The 20,630-nt window shown below is 35.2% G+C and overlaps 2 protein-coding genes and 1 long non-coding RNA gene across 3 annotated transcripts in view; 2 read left to right on the top strand and 1 right to left on the bottom strand.

Moving 5' to 3' along the window:
• The first annotated feature begins 1,113 nt into the window (after positions 1–1,113).
• On the top strand, positions 1,114–2,578 carry LOC140757866 (uncharacterized). Its single transcript, XM_073093736.1, has 5 exons — positions 1,114–1,493; positions 1,778–1,956; positions 2,262–2,366; positions 2,455–2,486; positions 2,574–2,578. Exons 2-5 carry the CDS (start codon positions 1,784–1,786, stop codon positions 2,576–2,578), a joined length of 315 nt encoding a protein of 104 aa, XP_072949837.1. The 5' UTR covers positions 1,114–1,493; positions 1,778–1,783.
• A 170-nt stretch (positions 2,579–2,748) lies between these two features.
• Positions 2,749–4,112, top strand: LOC140742405 (uncharacterized). Its single transcript, XR_012102277.1, has 2 exons — positions 2,749–2,852; positions 3,830–4,112. It is a non-coding gene; the product is annotated as an uncharacterized LOC140742405 (long non-coding RNA).
• Positions 4,109–20,630, bottom strand: part of Iyd (Iodotyrosine deiodinase) — a 29,203-nt gene continuing 12,681 nt past the window's right edge. The window contains exons 2-5 of the mRNA XM_073073333.1: positions 19,747–19,965; positions 11,753–12,069; positions 9,660–10,356; positions 4,109–5,117 (exon numbers count right to left, since the gene is read on the bottom strand). Coding sequence (XP_072929434.1) covers positions 10,174–10,356; positions 11,753–12,069; positions 19,747–19,965 — 719 coding nt within the window. The 3' untranslated portion in view covers positions 4,109–5,117; positions 9,660–10,173. The remainder of the gene's footprint in view (positions 5,118–9,659; positions 10,357–11,752; positions 12,070–19,746; positions 19,966–20,630) is intronic.

Here is a 20,630-nt window from a genome sequence, read left to right as displayed (position 1 = left end):
AAAACTAAGCGGGCAGGGCGCGGCAGCGCCCTGCGAGCGGGCGGTTCCAATCAATGTAAATTCAGACCGTACCTTAATTCATGATCACGTTTATACAATTTTATATTGTATTAATATAAATGTTATTATGTCATCACTAAAAAGGGTAAAAAAAAATTTAACAAAAAATACAACCGACTTCTATGTCACTACATAGTAAAAAATAATTCAAATAAATGTTGGTTTCGTACATATTTCCTTGGCCATTATATTTATTTGGCCATTTCCTAATATTTACCAGTAGTTTATGGACATAATACATAAATTACACGAGTGAAACCACGAGGTACAGATAGTCACTCATAATTAGGTGGTACGAAGTTCACCGGGTCATCTAGTATATATATAAAGATACGTTTATAAACATGACGTCGATCTTTTTGCAAAGTATTGTAATTCAGTGAATATTTAAAATATTGTTTTGATCGGTAGTTCCGAATGTCAAAGTCTAAAAAGCATTTTACATAATTTAAATCTGTTTCGTAAACTGTCTCCAAATTTTTGGATTGCAACTTGCATCTTTAATATTTATTTATGTTAAGTGATTACAAAATGAATCACAACTGGTCTCGTTATCATGTTATAAACCACGATTGAGCATGAACTGCAGTTTAAATAATAGCGTGTAAATACTTGCGGTGCGTTTAATAAATATGAGGAAACCTGCATATCCGGGACATCTTTAAAAAAAGTTCATAAAGATATGTGAAGTTTACCGATATGCACTTGGCCAGCGCTGTGGACCACGGCCTAATTCTTCTCATTCGGAGAGGAGAGCCGTGCCCAGCTGTAGGATAGTAATGAGTTGACGACGTCAAAATATGTAATGGTTTAGGAATAAAACGTTATTTTCGCCAATCGCCAATAGTTTAATAAATTCTTATGAAGATCACAAAGCCTGGGCTAGATAACATGTTGGTGTATTTCAATATACTTACGTTTTGATTTGCTATTAAAATCTTTTAAAAAATTATATGATTGTACCTTTTTCTATACCTATTCTATAAAATAGTTAAAAGGTTTCTTTCTATTTTTAATATTACTGGCCGAAAACAAAATTTTGGCGTATCTCATTTTCATATACAGAAGAACGTCCATCACATACATAATGTCAACATAAATAAAATTTTGCGTTTTATGGTAGATTCGATCTTTTTCTGAGTTTTTTTAGATTTCTTTCCAATATTTTTGTGATTTTCGAACTTGTATACGCTATATCTAATAGACCTTCTATTGAATAATATACCGGTCCCCACTAATTAAAAAAAATCCTATACATATAAAATCTTTGAGTACCTAGATCGTATAGAGATCTAAAATTTAGTAGCCCTTGGTGTTAGAGCCGCCCCTATTGTTGTGGCCGGGCGGTATTGACCACTGGTGGGATGAAGAGTGAAGATGGAAAAAATCATTAGTCTTGGTCTCCCTGCGTAGTCGCCGGCGTCACACCTCAGGTAAGTTTTCAATCCCTAGGAGCTATTTTGGGAAGTGTAGCTAGGACAATATCTAAGAAATATTATGGCGCAGAAGAATGAAACAGCGTATGATAATCTTCACACAGTACATCCAGGGGAATCCAGGAGGAATTGAGAGAGTTGCTAAGGAAATAAATATATTACAGGATTCCTCCATACAGATATAAATGTTTTGAACTTCACATTGTTTAAAATAGGTATACTGCACTTTAATTTACTGATACCAAAATCACTAAACAACAATAAATAATTGGTACAAACAGGTGGAGATGGCGTGCAGCGGCGCGATAGAGAACACCGCAGAAGAGCCTAAGAAGGAATTGGACGTTGAGAAAAAGAAGAAGCTGAATGATGACGTCGTGGTGTTCATACGCAAGCGGAGTGGGTTGGACGCGCCGAGGCTCATCGCTAAGCTGAAGAGCTATGTCGATTTCCAGAATAAGTGAGTCTTTAACATTGATAGACTCATCTTCAATCCAATAGTCCTACTGCTGGATATTGGTCTCCAGTTACAATGAGGAGGGTATTGGATAATTTATAATCGATAGTCTCGGTTGGAACTGTCCTCTAATTTGTTCAATTCGATAAAACATCTTAGGAAAACGTTTCGAGCTACTCGTGACCTCATAACGATTCAAAATCTAATTAGTCTTGATACATTAAATTAGAATAATGTTGTTTATATTAAGAATAATGAGTATATTATGAATGATTAAGGATTAATATTATGATTAATTTTTTCCAAAGGCGCCGCCGCGCTGATGCTGTGCGGAAACGCGCGGAGGAAGCGCATGGTAATAGATCAAGAAAACGAGTGTTTTATGAACAAAAGGGTAGACCGGCTGGAATCTGGTATGTAGTGTTAGCAAAAGTAGGGAAATGAATTTGACCTCATGTCTACTTGTTATTTTTTTTATAATATATTTTAATTCTCTTACAGCGATCATCGAGGCGGAGATGACGAACAAAAGAGTAGGTCAGTTCAAATTTTAATGTTATTTCATAAAATGTTACTGACTTTAATTAGTATCCCCAAATATATTAAAAAATAAATTTTAGATTAAGATCCTTATAGGTAAGTTAACCGATTGCCGTCCTTTTGCGAAAATACTAGAACTGCTTCATACTAGAAATAGGTGTGACGGTGTGACAAATAGCTGCTGTAAATGTGACGGTGTTAGCATAGTTTTCAAAGTTTCATGAAAGATATAATTTTTTGATTAAAAAACCTTCCAAATTTTCAGACGAAGCCGTCGCGATAAGATAGCACACCAATCTGGGTGGTGGTCAGGTCAAAGCTCTGTAGAGTTGATAGATTGTGGCTGTCGTAGGCGACGCGTGAGTATAACCAAATTACCGCTGGTTCCATCATCTCTGACACGTAGGGTACGTCTACGTCTCAGAGATGATGGAACCACTGTAATAACTATGTAAGTATTCTGGTCATAGGATAAAATTATGTGGATATACAGGGTGGATACAAACGACAATAAATTTAACCACATGAACTTATCCATCTCCCAAGCCTCCAAACAAATTTTCAATCAAATATCTTAAGTACTTTAGGTACAGGATTTTTTTTGCATTTTTCAAATTTTCTACAAGATTTGTTTAGGTTTAAAGAATCTTTATTTCTCATAAGACATATTACATTTGTCACTTAAAATGAGAAATTTACAATAGATTTTTATTACCTTATTTAGAAAATAAAGATTATGATTATGACAAATCATAATCTTTATTTTCTAAATAAGGTACAATAGGTGTTAAGACAAAGAATATAATCCTCTTATTTTGCCTTAAAGGCGTGCAAATATATAGTCAGGTATGACAAAATTATTTTATAGTATTAGCAAATTAGTATCTATACACAGAATTAACTATTACCTATCCATTCATGTCACATTCATCTATGTCTAATCGCAAAAAAACATAAATCGAGACGTAATAAAACTGCAATGTTGCAAATTCGTCAAAGTAAGGAAATTCATATAGCACCTTATTCCTAAGACTAGACTACGGATAAGGATCATACTCGCAGCAAAAAATTTTACGTCATGACACGGCGCTATTGCGGCACTTATCAAAGGTGAATGTTATGATGTTTATAAATGGCGTTCTATATTTTATCCCATCATTTATTATTAACTTTCCTTGATTTTTTTTTTAAATTAGATGTTAAGTGTTTTTTAATTATTGTAACATGTTGCAAGGAAGGAATAAGACTTGTCTTCAATTATTGCCGTATGAAGGTATCCACCCTGTGTAGTTATAACTTAAAAATTGCTCATATAATCAATAGATTTTTTTTCTAGCGTCGTTGTTGCCCGCGTCGCCGCCGCCGCAGTTGCCGCAGACGTCGCCGTGTTTGCCCCCGCCGCCGCCGTCGCAGTTGCCGCAGACGTCGCCGTGTTTGCCGCCGCCGCCGTCGCAGTTGCCGCAGGCGTCGTCGCTGCCGTTAACTTTGTTTCGTACCGTCGTCGTCTCTTTTCATATTGCTTTGTTTTAATCAACCTAAATCCTATTAAGGGAGTTTTATAAACCTTACATTATACCTTTTCAAACAGATATTGAGAGAAATAAAAGATCTGTACTGGATTTATATATTTTCATTTATTTTTCATTACAAAATTTTACTAAAGCTTAAAAAATACAACTATATACATTTAGCACCATGTTCACAATAAAAAGTACCTATTTAATAGAAATAATTATACTTCAAGGGTTGAATCGATAAAGTATTTTGCGCCCCCTATAATAACAATGACACTTCGGCCTGTAACAATTTGTCAAATTTCGATTATTGGCATATTTTTTGTATTTTTTTTAGTAAATTGATATTATTAAGAGGCGAAATTCATTGATATTAAAATATTTTATTCTAATGTATTTTCTAAACAAATTTCTACTATTCTTTCTTATAAGTATAATCAATTATCTGTGCCTAATTTTTTTACGATAGATCTCATATAAGATCTGTTATAGGATATAATTAGCTACGAAGCAAAAAATAATTATTATAAATTCAATAGCCGAAAATCACAGATAAATACTCCAAAGTATGTACAATATAAATGTAGATAACCAATTAGGTTATGTACGTAGATAGATAATGCAATATGATATGTTTAAAAATTGACTATTACCCGCGATATTTATGTAAAAACCAAAGAGATTAAATACATAATACTACTGTTAGTACCTATGAGTTTTTACGTTTTTACAAAAATGGCTGTTTTTGGATTTGTCTACGTATTTCCGATACATTTCCAATCAGTTCTGATACAGTCCGCTAGGGGCGCTAATTTGAAATGAATGGACAAATACGTAATCAAATACAAAAGCAGTCATTTTTGTAAAAACGTAAATACTTATACTAGGAGTGCTGTACAAAGGAAATCAAGGATTCCATACAAAAATATGGAGGGTAGAGGTAAGATGTATCTTATATTGGAGATCTGTTAAACATATATTTTTTTCAAAATGGCGCCAGTGTAGCGAAAAAAGTAAGTAACAAAGCAATTGTACACAGAGTGAAGTGCGGTGAGTAGAAAAAAATATAAATTTGACGACTGCACTAGTTAGAGTTGCAGTATACAGAGCCTTAGCTGTTGGGAATAGGCCACAGGAGAACGAGAAAATAAACTATGAAATATAATAAAATAAAATTCACTCCAAAAAGATACTTTTTATTATATCGAATCATTGACAGAATGACAAATTAGAAGAAGTAAAAATATATGTTTTTCAGCTGCCAGCTTTATCATATATAACCTACTTGAATATTATACATTATAAGAGGCTTGAGTTTTTGCTATATTCCAACAGCCTCCCTCAAAAATTCAAGTATAAAACAATTTATAAATACGTTCTTTGCAGAACACTTCTTGAATGTCATTACATCTACCACCACTTCACTAGGTGTTTCGTTATGGAGAAGAAGCGGCGAAAGAAACTCCATAACACACATCTTTTTACAATAAATATAAATGTTTTTACAATGGCAAACTTAACCATGGCACATGTGGAGCTGAAGATACTTCAGACCACATCGATTTATCAGTCAAATATACAAAGAAAACTTCAAACAAAACCTTATACTCGTACTCTGCTTTAGCTGATGAGACTGCGACTGTGTCTACATTGTTTTCGTGTGTTTCACGAAATTATGCAGTTTTAATTACTTTGAACAAATAGTTTCTAATACTATGTTTGTGCGTCTCGTCGCGTTCTCAGTTTCTCAGTCAGAGTCCACATAAGCAATAATTAACTACTTATAATTACAGCTTTCATTGATTAGGTTTAACTATTTATATCTTTTATATAACATTAAAAGATGTATTAAATATTTACACATTTAAGACAAAAAATCTGGATGCGTAAGTACATTTACTTTTACATTTCTATACAATACTACTTTAATTTAACTCTACAATGTGCACCATGACATAAGTTAGTATTTAATACTGAATAATTTATAAGGAAAGTGATTAGGATAAATTACACTTATAGAATATTTTTAACACATTTTGCACATTAGTAGACTGATTAAGTGATATTGTATTTGCTATTCTTTCAACATCTATATCAAGAAATTATGTTATTTATTTTGTATTTGTAATATAAATTATTTGCATTAAAATGTTTTTGCAAATTTATAATGCTTATTTTGTTGAAATTATTAAACCATATACATACGTGTGGGACTATACATATATCTTATTCTATACATATATATATTCTTATCCGTATTAATTTATCTTATATAGGTATATTTAAACATTTATCTACATGCATCTGCATGAGAATGTACCTTTAAGAGTTTTTAAACCCTATATTTAAGTATAACATGAAGACGTTCAAACCAAAGCCGAGGTGTCTGCTTTAAGCCGTTAAAGCTTTTATTTAATTTACTTACTTTATTATCTTTAGGCAACCTTATTTATCTTTAGCAACCTTTACCTTCTGGTACTACCATATAAATATTCTCTGTATGAAAACCATTATAATATATTTTTCTAATTATATCAAATGAAATTTACAAAGGTAGTATTTTCGTCCATATGGTGTACATTTAAATCTATCTAAATGTAGTAAATCTGGCTATTGGTGCGAACGTTACATCTTAATCCTGTAAAATTTCTTACTGAAACTGAATTTCTTAGTGAAGATTCGAGCAACTAAACGAGCTTTGTTATTTTTTCTGATTTAAATACTTAGTTCATTATTATTTGTGGTAAATACCTACTTGCAACTAATAATGTTAACATATTTAGGTCTGTAAACAAAATATCAGATTTGATTGCTCCTTTGTGGCTTAATTTCACTTTGTACTGCTTTTCACCATTTAATATGCACCTTAAAATACCTTTAAATTATTTAGGTAATTATTGCAAAGTACTTAATAAAAATCAGCTATCAGGATTGTGCATCCGTATATAATAATTCAGATCAAGTATTTAATAGTTATTGTTGACGCATTATCATTTAAGGAATGTTGTTGTTAGCTTTCAATTAGTTTCGCCGAATCAGAGTCAGACTTTCTAAATTTTATATTGATATGTAATGCTCAATGTTTGTTGTCATTATTTTCAATATTTAATTCATCAACTACATGATCTGCTTAGCAGCTATGGACATTTCATTACTTTTAATATTTAATAATGTATATCCATTAAAATCTTTACCAACTAGGCTGGATCTAAAATATTTTTATCTTTAATCTTGCTAACTGTGTTACGAACGTAGCAGTAGCACCAAAACATTTTCATATGATCGATTTTGTTTTTACCTTGCCACAATTTACATGGTGTTTTATTTATTTATTATCAGAGCTTTAGTGGGGAATATGTATATTTTTATAAATATAAGTAGGTATATGACTGTTGTAACAGCTTCACCCCAAAAGCTTTATTTAATTTCGCATTTACAACCATTTCGGTTAATATACGATTCATTTGCTCTGTTTCACCATTTTATTGTGTTTTATAAGGTAAATTTTAATGATACATAATTATCTTGCCAACAAAAATTCCTTAAGTTCATTATTTCAGAAATAGGTATATTCTCGATCATTATCATAATGTAAATGAATAATGTTACTATAGGATACATTTTCACTTTTAGACTTTATAATGATACTTATTTCCCATTTAAAATACATGTAACATAAAGACAATTTTTGTCATCAAAGGAAGTCGACGTTATCGAATCGCAAACATCACAGTGAATAATAAAAAAAAAATGTTTTTTTTTTACCATTAGCTGGTCAGTCTTGACTTTCAGAAATTCAAGATCACAGATTACATATAAGTATTCAAGATTGTCACATGACGGTCAATAATAAAATCTTTAAAAATATTCAAATTTCATCAACCCATTTATTGTCCCACTGCTGGGCATGAGTCTCCTATCAGAATGAGAAGGTTTAGGTCATAATTCATCGCGTTAGCCAAGTGAGTATTTGTAGACTCACATACCTTTCAGATTTTTTATTATATAAATCTTTCAGGTGTAGAAGATTTCTTCACGATGTTTTCCTTTACCTTTTAAGCAAGTAATAATTAATTTCTAATACACACATAACTTTGAAAAAATTCAGAGGTGATTGCCTGGGATTTGAACCTCGGACCCTTCGTTAGACAGGTCGAGTTTCTTAACCATTAGGCTATCACTGCTATTCAAATTTAATTTCTGTTTATTCAAATGACCGTTTGTGCCATAACTAATACGATTTCTAACTTTGAATTAAGTTTATTTTATACTGTGAACTATCATTTTATGAAAAATAATGATACTATCATCCTTTATACTACATATTAGACATTTACTATTTTTATAAATATGCCCTTCATTTTTTAATAACCGACATACCTTTTATTATTCAATTCGATTTACTAAGAAGCTGCATAGGTACAGCTTAAGTTCCATAGAACTAAAGTTCCACAGAACTTTTGGTGAACAGTATAGAATTTTAAATTCTTTGTTTTTTACCTTTACCAAATCTTTAGCTCCTCCAATTTTAAACGTAGTCTGTCATTTGACACATATTAATCCTTTGTATTTTCAAAGTGATCAGAGTTTTCAAATCTAAAAGAAAAACAAGTGTCAGGGTTAGAATTGGAACAAAAATCAAATAAATTTCATTTTTAAGACATAAAAGCGAAACTGTCCTTATTTTTATTTGCAGTGTCCAATGCATTTACAGTTATATAGCTACTACTGTCTCCATTTTGTTTCAATTAGGTACTTGATATAATGACAGTTAGCATCAGTAATAGCGACGGGTTCAGATCGCAAAAAATATAATTTTTACACCAACAGTTTCCATGATAAAAATTCATATTAGCTTGTGTATCTGCATGATGTAGTAAGTATTCTTGTAGTAGTTTACACATCTTTCTATATTAAAATTTATATTTTTACAAGCGTGTGATATTTGAAGTTCAGTTGTTTCAGGTCTCAATTTTACTTTGAATATTTTGAATGTATTCATTGAATCTAAAAGATGAGACATTGAATTATATGCATTCCGTCGATTCGTTTCATCCTTTGATCCATAATCCGTCGATCCATTTCATCCATTGATCCATTTAACCAAGTTAGTGATCATATTACTCAATCATTAAAATAAGTTGTATCAGCGTTTGATATCTGGTCGCAATTCCAAATTAAGTTGTTTCTTACGCAGTCAAAATAATTGTGTAGCCAAAAAATTCTCCATTCGTAATTTTATTTAAGTCATCCATTATTGTTTTCGCCGTAGACAGTATTGGTTTAGACACTTATATATTATTGTTTGCCATCAAACATTTTTCATGTGTCTTTTTCTTCCGCGACTCCATGTTTAAAATATTACATAAATTTTATACTTAGTAGATGACTATATTTTTCAATATTTTACGATAGCGTAGCCTGGGCCCATAACCTGTTGGGAATAGGCCACAGGAGAACGAGAAAATAAACTATGAAATATAATAAAATAAAATTCACTCCAAAAAGATACTTTTTATTATATCGAATCATTGACAGAATGACAAATTAGAAGAAGTAAAAATATATGTTTTTCAGCTGCCAGCTTTATCATATATAACCTACTTGAATATTATACATTATAAGAGGCTTGAGTTTTTGCTATATTCCAACATTAGCTATTTCAAATAATTTCGTAAATATATTTTTCAAAATATTGACGCTTTTTTCATTTACCCACATGCTGCACTAGCGCCACACTAATTTAACGGCTTTTAACGGACACTTGCAAACATAGAGACTGTTCTGCTTACCTCCACACTATAACAAAAACTTTAAACCCGCTGACAATCTCAGGTTGAATAACGTTTGACAGATATTTTAGAACCACATGTTATAGTTCGCGCCATACCGCTAGTCCGCTCTGAAGTTGTCGCGAGCAGGCGTAGTAATACAATTTGCTATGTTGACGCGATTCATTTCTAAATTCAGAGCGGACTAGCATTTGGCGCATAATATACCAATTGGTAAGAAATGTTAATACCAAGAATTTGTAACAATGTTAATAACTTGGTACCATTTGGTAAGAGGTCGTGTATGATTCTACCTCTCCATGTCTTGTCTACAGCGACTATATAGTTCAATGTCTTTGGCAAAAACATACAATAACAAAAAACAGTCATCACAATCAGATCTTCACTAGGATCTGCTCCAGCGGCTTCCTCTGAAGGTCTGGGACAGTGGCTTCTTCATGCGGTCTGCCGACTGGCAGCAACAACTCTAGACGCTCATTACCTGGCCTGCAGAGGAGGTCCCGGAGACGAGAGTTGCAGTTCAGGGGAGTGGAGGTTAGGGCGACAAGGCCACAGTACTAGAAAGAAAAAAGATAAGATTTGAAGGTGGTAGAACCCATAGAAAAAGGACCCTTTCAGGTTCGACTCCAGCGGCGCCACCGCAATACCTATTTCTGCCTATTAACAGTAGTGTTAAGTGCTGCTGCGTTCTGGTTTGAAGGGTGTGGTTAGGAGATATACTTTTCCGAGGCGTTCCAACTTAGTCCTCAGGTGTAACAGCGCATCTGTGGCTGACCTCAGGTAGTAATTTCTAATCCTACCTGCGGTTGATTAAAGATATCCATGGGCGGCATTAGCCACTTACCATCAGGTGAACTGCATGGTCCTCTGATACTCCTACATTATAAAAAAAATAGGGCTAAATTGGGACGCCTCATTATGTAAGGTACCTTACCTACCTTACGTACCTTACCCCAATCTTCATGGCATATCACAGCAGCGCTAACACTGCTGGTGTTAGATAGAAACAGGGTGTGTAAGTCATATAATTTAGCAACACGTGGACTACCATACGTATGTATGTTTTTGAAAAACCAGCTGAAAAAATATCACATTCGCCTACGTACTCTATTTGTACATACTCGTAACTGCACAGCACTTAAAAATATCATAGTTCATTCAAATGTAACATTTACCTACTGTTTTCGCAAATTAAATTGTGATACAATTTAATTCTATTCCAAAGAAATTATTATTTAAAAAAAAATAAACACAAGTTTTTGCGTATTGTTTTTATAAAGCCCATTTTATACCCACAATATGGGAACAAATTAAAAATAACAATTTGTTTCCCATATAGGGACGCCATATTGAACTTATAATGACGTCACTAATCCATGCTGCATTTCCATGTAAATCGAATGTGACTGCAAAAATGTAGTTCAGTCAGTTGCCGAAACTGGTTTAAAATTCATTTGCAAAATTTGACCCTCACATACATACAAACTAATAAAGCAAGTTAATTAAAAACTTGACAATATCTTTGTTGATTCAAATGACCTGTAAACTGTTTTTAAGGTTCCGTATCCAAAGGGTAAAAATGAAACCCTATTACTAAGACTTCGCTGTCTGTCCGTCTGTCACAGGACTCTATCTCTGGAACCGTAATAGGTAGACACTTGATTTTACTGAGGATGCATAATGATGGCCGCTATAACAACAAATACTAAAAATAAAAAAAGTTGAAAAATAAATGGGGATCGCCATACAAGAAACCGTTATTCCTCGAAGTTTTTAGCTTTATCTATTGTTCCGTAATATGACAGTTCAAATTTTCACAATGGAATTACTTTAGTGGCTGATATAATAAAAAATACTAAAAATAAAAAATAAATGAAAATGTGTGTGGTACGGAACCCTCAATGTGCGAGTTTGACTCGTACTTGGCCAATTATTGCAAATTGAAATTCATACCTGAATAGCAGCCAGAAGGATCCCAGCAGCGATGGCAACACTGATCTCATTGTAGTAGTGCATGCGCTTCTTCCCATCAGGTCTCGTGGAATGCGTTTGCCTGAAGACCAGGATCAGCGCTGGAGCATCCGACAGATACGGCTTGACTGGTTTGGTCGCGAATGGCTTCAGGTCCGTCACCCATTGCCTGGACATCCGCCTCTGGTAGTTCAGCTCCTCCTCCTCCTCCACGATGCTCCGGATCGCAGCTTTGGTGTCACTGTCCTGGATGACCACGAATGTCCAGGGTTCCGTGTGCGCTCCCGATGGTGATGTACCTTGAGGACATTAAATGGGAATGTCAAAATCGAAATAAATTTAACAAGTCTATGATGAGTAAACGTTTACTGATTTCTTAGGGTGGCAGAAAGATATTTTATACCCTTACCTGTCAAGCAAGTTTATGTATTATGTACGTGTACGACCCACGCGTGCCACGCATAACACGAAAGATATAGACTACGAAACAGGCATGCAATGTTTGCAAGCGACACATGCAGACCAGATCCACACGTAGACATAAAGTCTAGGAATTTATTACTTCTTTGTAAACGTTTAAATTATAGAGTTATATCAAATAGGTATATCAAACAGCAGTGATAGCCTAGTGGTTAAGAAACTCGGCCTCTCGATCGTGGGGTCCGAGGTTCAAATCCTAGGCACCTGTGATTTTTCAATATTATGTGCGTATTAGAAATTAATGATCACTTGCTTAAACGGTGAAGGAAAACATCGTGAGGAAACCTGCATACCTGAGAGATTTATAAGAAAAAAATCTCAAAGGTATGTGAAGTCTACCAATACGCACTTGGCCAGCGCGGTGGACTATGACCATATCCTTCTCATTCTGAGAGGAGACCCGTGCCCAGCAGTGGGACAATAATGGGTTGATGATGATGATGATGATGATCAAATAGGTATAGACTGTTTCATTTGGGGCCTGGGTGCCGTCCAGGGCATATACATATTACTTACACTTCATATTTCCCATATAATAAGTTAAATACAATTAATTTCATTAATTTATTCAATAAGGTCACTCGTATAAAATACAATAACATGAATAATAATCTCATAAGGTAATAATATTTTTTTTTTTCGTGGGTAGGTGTAAAAAGTTAGACACGTATTTTCTGAACTCTATATTAAATAATTAAAATAAATAGTTACAAGTGTTCTTATGTGTAAATAAGCTTCAAGAAAACCTACCAGCTACTCTCAACATTGTCCTTCACTAGTTACACTCTACTACACTGCACTTCACATCAGCTGATCGTAATGGACTCACTTAAAGGAACCCTGACTGCAATGTCTGACCTGTTTAACGCCCGAATGGCCGAGTTCCAGCAAGAGCTACAAAAAACTAGCTCTGCTGCACCGTCCACATCCACATTAGCTTCAGAATTCACGGCATTCAAGAAGTTTATCGCCTCGGCGTTGGAAACTGTACAGAGGCAGGTCGAATTTCTGGGAAGAGAGATGGACCGCCTGGAGATGAAAGGCCGTCGCAAAATGCTTCTGTTACATGGCATCCCGGAAGAGCAGTCGGAGGATACGGCAGCACTGGTTGTGGCTTCGGTCAATAAGAAGATAAACGTATCAGAGTTTACGCAGTCCTCCATCGCCCGTTGTCATCGGTTGGGGCGTCCCACAGAGGAAAAAGCCAGACCCATAGTGATTAAGTTCCGTGAGGTACCCGTTCGTGACAAAGTTTGGTTCGGCAAGACGAAACTCAAAGGGTCTGGTTTCACTTTGTCCGAGTTTTTAACTAAAACTCGACATACAGTGTTTATGCGGGCTAGGCAGCGATTCGGTGTCTCGAAATGCTGGACGCGTAGTGGCGTTATACATGTCCTGGCCCCTGATGGCTCCTTCCACCAGGTGGACAGCCTGGCGGATCTCGAGGGTATTGCAGGAGCGGCGGCTGCTGTTTCTTCGGCACATCCTTCAAGTCAGACATCGGACGATAAGACAGGGCAGCGGCCCAAGAGGACTCACAGAAAGTAGCAAATTGTTGTTTTGTTTTCGCTTCTTTACAACTTTCCTTTCGCATTTTTTATTTTTTTATTATTTGCTATTAATCTTCTGCCATTTTTACTTAATTATTGTTACCTTTCCTAGTTTAGTTGATTTTGTATGCATTCTATTAATATCTTACTATTTACTGCTTTACTGCCGTTTATTGTTTAGTTGTGTAAATTGTACTGTAATTATTAAGGTTATGTTGATTTGTTGATTGTTATTAACTTGTCTATGAATGATATTAGTTGTAATGGCCAATCGCGTACGTTTATCACTTTATCTCCACTATGGTGCTGTCGTGCATTCCAAACTTTTGGCCATTGACAATTAATTGTTTATCTGGTACAGCTCCAGGTGGCACTACTGAGCTTGAGTTCTTATTTATGTTCATTAAAAGTAGACACCTGGTACTAAAATGCTTTGGTGACGGTTAACGTGTGATTGAGTGTAGTAATTAATTTTCTTTGTTTATTAGTTTTGCTTTCTTTGACTTTTTTTTTTACTTCTTTTTTTTTTGCTTTAGCTCATGTATGTTCATTTATTTATTGTTGTGTTATTAACTCTTAAAGTCACTTTTTTTTTTTTTTTAAATAAGCTGCTGGTGGGTAAAACGAAGCTTAATTTATTGTTTTTATTTTTTTTTTGTTTTGTGTTTTTTTTTTTGTTTTATATTTTAATTGTTTTTTTATTTATTGTTTTTTTTTTAAGATTTTATAACCCTTTATTTTTTGTTTTTATAGTACATAGACTGGTATGTCGACAATCGACTGCGAAAATGACGACAGCATACGTTCCCTCTCCTTTTCTTCCGCGTCAGATGGGGCTAGTAGCGACACCAGTTTTGAAAGCATTCCTCCTTTAAATGTCACTTTAAATACCCTATTTGCCGATAATAATAAGAATTTTAATGTCTGCCATATCAACGCCCAAAGCATACCGGCACATTATACAGACCTGATTTCTACTTTCGATAGCAAGCATGTTCACGCGATTCTCGTTTCAGAATCATGGCTCAAGCCATGTCTTCCATCTACATCATATTCACTTCCAGGATTTCATCTTATTCGCAACGATCGCTTTGAACGGGCGGGAGGTGGCGTTGCTATTTATCTCCGCTCCCATATTCCCTTTTCTATATTACGCCACTCACAACCTGGTAGTGAAGCTGAATATCTCTTTGTGGAAGTCCTCTTTTCACATACTAAACTACTTCTAGGTGTATTTTATAATCCCTTATCATCATGCAATTACTTTCCCACTTTGGAAACATTAGTAGAAGAATTTACTCCTCTTTATTCACACGTCATTCTTATGGGGGACTTCAACACATGTCTTCTTAAAGATGATAGCAGATCAAATCGTCTAAAATCTGTCATTGAAGCAGCGGATCTTCATATTCTTCCTCTCTCTGCTACACATTTCTTTCCCAATTGCTCTCCTTCTTTATTAGATTTAATGTTCGTATCTTCTCCTGAGAGCGTTCGGAAACATGGTCAATTTGCTGCTGACGGTTTCTCGTACCATGACCTGATTTATTTATCTTATAAACTGTCACCTCCTAAGGCTAAGTCGAGAGTACTTCTTAAGCGCAATTTTAGTGGCATAGATGTGGAACAGTTTCGCCGCGATACTGCGGAAGTTGACTGGAGTTCGGTACGCACTGCTAGCAGTGTTGACGAGCAGGTGGCACTTTTCACATCACTACTTATTCAATTATTGGATAAGCACGCGCCTGCTCGTCCAGTTCGTGTTAAGCACCTACCTGCTCCTTGGCTTACGGAAAACATTAAATTGCTAATTGCCAAGAAAAACAATGCCAAGTCGAAGTATAAGCTGAATGCAACAGAGGAAAATCTAGACAAATATAAAGCTGCCCGAAATCTCTGCAATAAGGTGTGTAGAGATGCACAACGACGCCATATCTATAACTCAGTTAAAAACCAAGACTCTGCTAAAGTCTGGAAATTTTTAAGATCGTTAGGAGTGGGAAAGTCACGCCAAGAGTGTCCGTCAAATTTAGATTTAAATCTGCTAAATCAGCATTTCTCCACTACTTCTTGCTTTGATAGTGCAAAAAAACAACAGACATTGAAGTATCTTTCTAACTTTGCCCCTCCTGGACATCCGGCATTTGAATTTCGCGCCTTCACTGATCGTGATGTTGAACAGAGCCTACGAACTATTCACTCGGACTCTGTTGGTTGTGACGGCATTAGTCGTAAAATGATCAGTCCTATCATTGACATCATAACTCCTATTTTGACCTATATCCTCAATTACTCCATCTCGACATGCAGTTTCCCTCTTATCTGGAAAGAAGCTCAAGTTATTCCCATTCCAAAGAGGTCCAATCCCGTTAGCTTCTCCGATTACCGTCCTATATCCATCCTACCTTTACTGTCCAAAGTTCTTGAGCGTCTCGTACACCAACAACTCAGTTCCTTCGTATCCAAATATAACCTTTTAAATCCCTTCCAATCTGGTTTCCGTTCTGGTCATAGTACGACTACTGCCCTGTTGCATATCACGGATGACATCCGCCGAGGCATGGATAACCAACGGCTCACAGTTTTAGTGCTTTTGGATTTTAGCAGTGCTTTCAGCACTGTGGACCATGATATCCTATTGTCCATTCTCCGCTCGTTCAACATATCTCCGACTGCGATAGGCTGGTTTCAAAGTTACTTGCAGGGTCGCCGGCAGCGTATACAGGTACAAGATGCTCAATCTGCTTGGTCTGATATACTTGCCGGGGTACCGCAAGGTGGCGTGTTGTCCCCTCTTCTTTTTTCGCTCTTTATTAACTCCGTAAGTCTCAATTTAACTTCTCTCTACCATCTTTATGCAGATGATCTTCAAATATACCAGCAAACTACATTAGGAGATCTACCTAACACCATCCACTCACTAAATAATGATCTTGCTCGCATTTTAGCTTGGAGTGATGCTCGAGGCCTTAAAGTTAATCCAAGTAAAACTCAGGTTATCATAATAGGTAGTTCTCGCCTATTATCTAGAGTAGATTTCAATGTGATACCTAATGTAAGTTTTGATGGATTGCGCATACCTTATAGCGATAAAGTTAAAAATCTTGGCTTATACTTTGACAAACACTTATCATGGGCACATCAAATTGATGAGGTAAGTAAGAAAATGTTTTCCGTGGTGGGCTCGCTCAGGAGGCTTCGTAACTTTCTCCCGACGGCGACTAAAATTGCGTTAACAAAATCCTTACTCTTTCCCATTCTCGACTATGCCGATGTTTGCTATCTTGATTTAACGGAAGAGCAACTTAATAAACTTGAGCGTCTTCAAAACTTGTGCATTCGTTTTATATTTGGGATCCGCAAATATGAACACATATCCGATTATCGAACTAAACTCAAGTGGCTTCCAATCCGACTTCGCCGGAATATGCATATTCTTTCTGCACTTTACTGCGTGTTGTTCAGTCCCAATACTCCTACCTATTTAAAAGATCGTTTTCAGTACCTTCACCTTTCTCATGATCACTGTCTTCGTTCCTCCATAAATCTCTCCCTTCAAACTCCTTCTCATACTACCTCCTTCTTCAAAAAATCCTTTTCTACTACTGCTGTTTCCTTGTGGAATAAACTACCTCTCCATATACGTCGTGCTAAATCGCTTGATACGTTTAAAAATGAAGTTATGAAATTCTATTCTAATCCATAACTTTCCTTCTTCCTGTCGTCATTTGCATGAGATATTATGATCCATTTCTTCTATCAATATTTATTCTCTTATGTGCTTTACTTTATTCGTCTGTGCTTGTTTCTGTTTTTTTTTTTCTTTCTTGTTTGATTTATCATTGTGTACTATATTAACTAACCATATATTAACTAACCTTTCATATTCCTTCTCCAACTTCATACACACTTCCCACTTTCCTCACTATCTTCCTTACTTTTCCATGCATAGGTTGTCTGGAAGAGATCGCTGCTTAGCGATAAGGCCGCCTATTGCATACGATTAACTATATAATTGTATATCATTGTTATGTTCTGTTGAAGTGTGCAATAAAGAATATCTATCTATCTATCTATCTATCTAATATTATCATTCGCGTTCCATTCTTAAATTCTGCGAGTATAAATATTTATATTTGTTGTTTCTATACATCGGGTACGAGTAGGTGGCGCACTAATGATCTTACATCGTCTTACGTCTTCGACCCACTACCCCACTGATTGTCCCACTGCTGGGACACGATGGACTAATGCGGATTGGTAGAGTTCATAACTTCATACACCTGTAAGAACTTCATAGAGTTGCGTACATCAAAATGAAATAAGGGAATCCTTATAAAATCACTTGTCTGTTTCTCTGTCTATCTGTCCGTCCTTCAAAGACATTTACTCTGAATCTTAGAAGATTTTTTGGTACGCGTCTAAATCCGGGGGCACGGCAGTGCACCTGCCAAGTCGAGCAATTTTTTGTTACCTAGAACTATCACGTAATAAGATTATTTTTTTAACATAAGGGTTGCGTTTAAGGAGCACATCGGTTTTTTAAACTGTACTGTATATGTTTTGTGACTGAAAACAAAATTTCATGTAACTTCATTGGGTGGTTCCCACCAACCTTTCTTGGTTCGACTTATAAGACACTACTGTCAAACCTAGTTCTACTTAATAATAGTAGTAACCACACAGCAGTATTCTGGTTTGACATGAGAGGTAAGGGAGACATACATATCCGAGGCGTTCCAACTAAGTGCTTAGGGGTAATAACGCATTTGTGACCGACATAGGACTCGTAAACAGCTTATTTTAAAATATTCTAGAATAAGTTATGTTACCTGTACGGTAATATCTTATTACGGTTCTCATTGTATTTTAAATACGCCCATAACATAAATAAATATAATAAATACGTCCATTAACAGAATCTTCATATTTTTTGCGGTTATGACTTAACAAGGCAACCACATCTTTATACAATAAATAATTTAATACGTTATATTTGTACACATTTTAGTAAAGTAAATATTAAGTACGTATATAACAGTATTGTGGCATTGAAAATAATCTTAATAATGTATATATGTACACATTTTTAATTCGTTGAACTAAGTTTTAACTGATTTTTAAGATAAGAGTACATATAAACAAATTCTGCGGCATAACCGTTATATTACTGTTAGTAAATATATTTATCATTTTTATAATATTCATCGAGAATCGCGGCCTAAGGTCAACGAACTTGTCACTCTTGTGTGACGTAGGCATTTGGTATGTGCTCATATTTTTCACTCATATATTTTTTCCTAACGTACAAAAAGTGTAACATAATCACTACAAAAAGAGTATTTGTAGGAACTTATGTACGCAAATAAGCTATATTTTTTTGGCGTTATTAAAATATGATTGCGTGTATCAATGTGTACACGTGCATGAAATGATACTATTACAAAACAAAAAATATTACAAAATGATTGGTACGTATCATATCCGAATCGTATTATTGTATTGTATAGTATACACATTGTATCGTATCATGTCATCTATAAATTGTTATTATCGAAATGTAACACTCCAATTACAATATATATTTCACCGATCCTTTTCCCCCTACGGTGCTCCTAAAGACGTGTAACTTCAAAAATCTGTGTATGAAGGTGGTAGAACCCTTTGATGTTCGACTCCGGCAGCACCACCGCCACTCATTACAGCAATGTTGAGCGCTGCTGTGATCTGGTTTGAGGGATGTGGCGAGGGAGACATACTTTTCCGAGGCGTTTCAGCTTAGTCCTCAGGGGTAGCGGCGCGTCTGTGGCCGACCTCAGGAAGGAATATCTAATCCTATCTGGATAGGGTTGATTACATATGTCCATGGGCGGCAGTAGCCAGTTACCATCAGGTGGATTTCATATATAAAAAAATCAAAAATTCATTTATCGCCTAAAAACTAACCAGCAGTCTTCACTATATTGTCCAGGACCTCCTGAGGAATGGGCTCTGGGCTGAAGCTCCTCACGGTACGTCTTTGAGCCATGAGCTCGTAGTACTCCCGGGATCGCTGCAGAACCTCCTCATCTGGTCTCCTGATTGCCTTGTAGGGCACGTGGGGGATATCCTCAGGTATCGCTGGCACCAGCATGTCTGGGTCGTCGTCATCCGGATAATCTTTTTCTGCGGCAAAATCAAAATGATTATTGAATTATGAAGCAAGCATATGTAAGTTAGTAAATTAGCACTATACTTGTTACTTGTTAAAATTATTTACTACATAATATACGAGAGATTTTTTAAACCACAAAAAACACGATTGCTTAAAATTATAATTTAAGTCACCCCCAAAATTTAGAGATTAATCCAACTACAACAATAATATATGTTAAAATCCGTCAAGTTGTTTGAGCTGTATGGTGAGGAACGAGATATGAACATTGGATACGCTTGAAAAAAATTACCCTCCGTAATCTGGTAAAAAAAAAAATGAAAAATCTATATGATACGACACAAATGACAATGTATTTTAGACAAATTTGGCTTCTATTTTATGTAAATTCATTTCAGCAGTTCCCGATCGAAGAAAATACTTCTTTTAGTATAAGAATCAGTTATTTCACATTTTGGTAAACTAAACCGAAAAAAATAATTAACTAATATCAACATTGAGCAAGTTTTTGAGAGAGTCCCTTTTTGTAATTAAATATTGGTTTAGTAACTAAATTACTTAAAATCAAAGTTTATCCATTGGGCAATAGAGAATAATATGGTACGTAATCTAAGCAGTTATCTATTCAGTGACGGCGTTGATAACAAGACATTTTTATCATTGGGTTCAATTTGAG

The sequence above is a fragment of the Epargyreus clarus genome, unplaced genomic scaffold (assembly GCF_041222505.1).
Source record: "Epargyreus clarus isolate Ecla_fem2 unplaced genomic scaffold, WU_Ecla_fem_2.2 ptg000005l, whole genome shotgun sequence".
NCBI lineage: Eukaryota > Metazoa > Arthropoda > Insecta > Lepidoptera > Hesperiidae > Epargyreus > Epargyreus clarus.
This window is presented reverse-complemented; position numbering and strand designations above follow the sequence as displayed.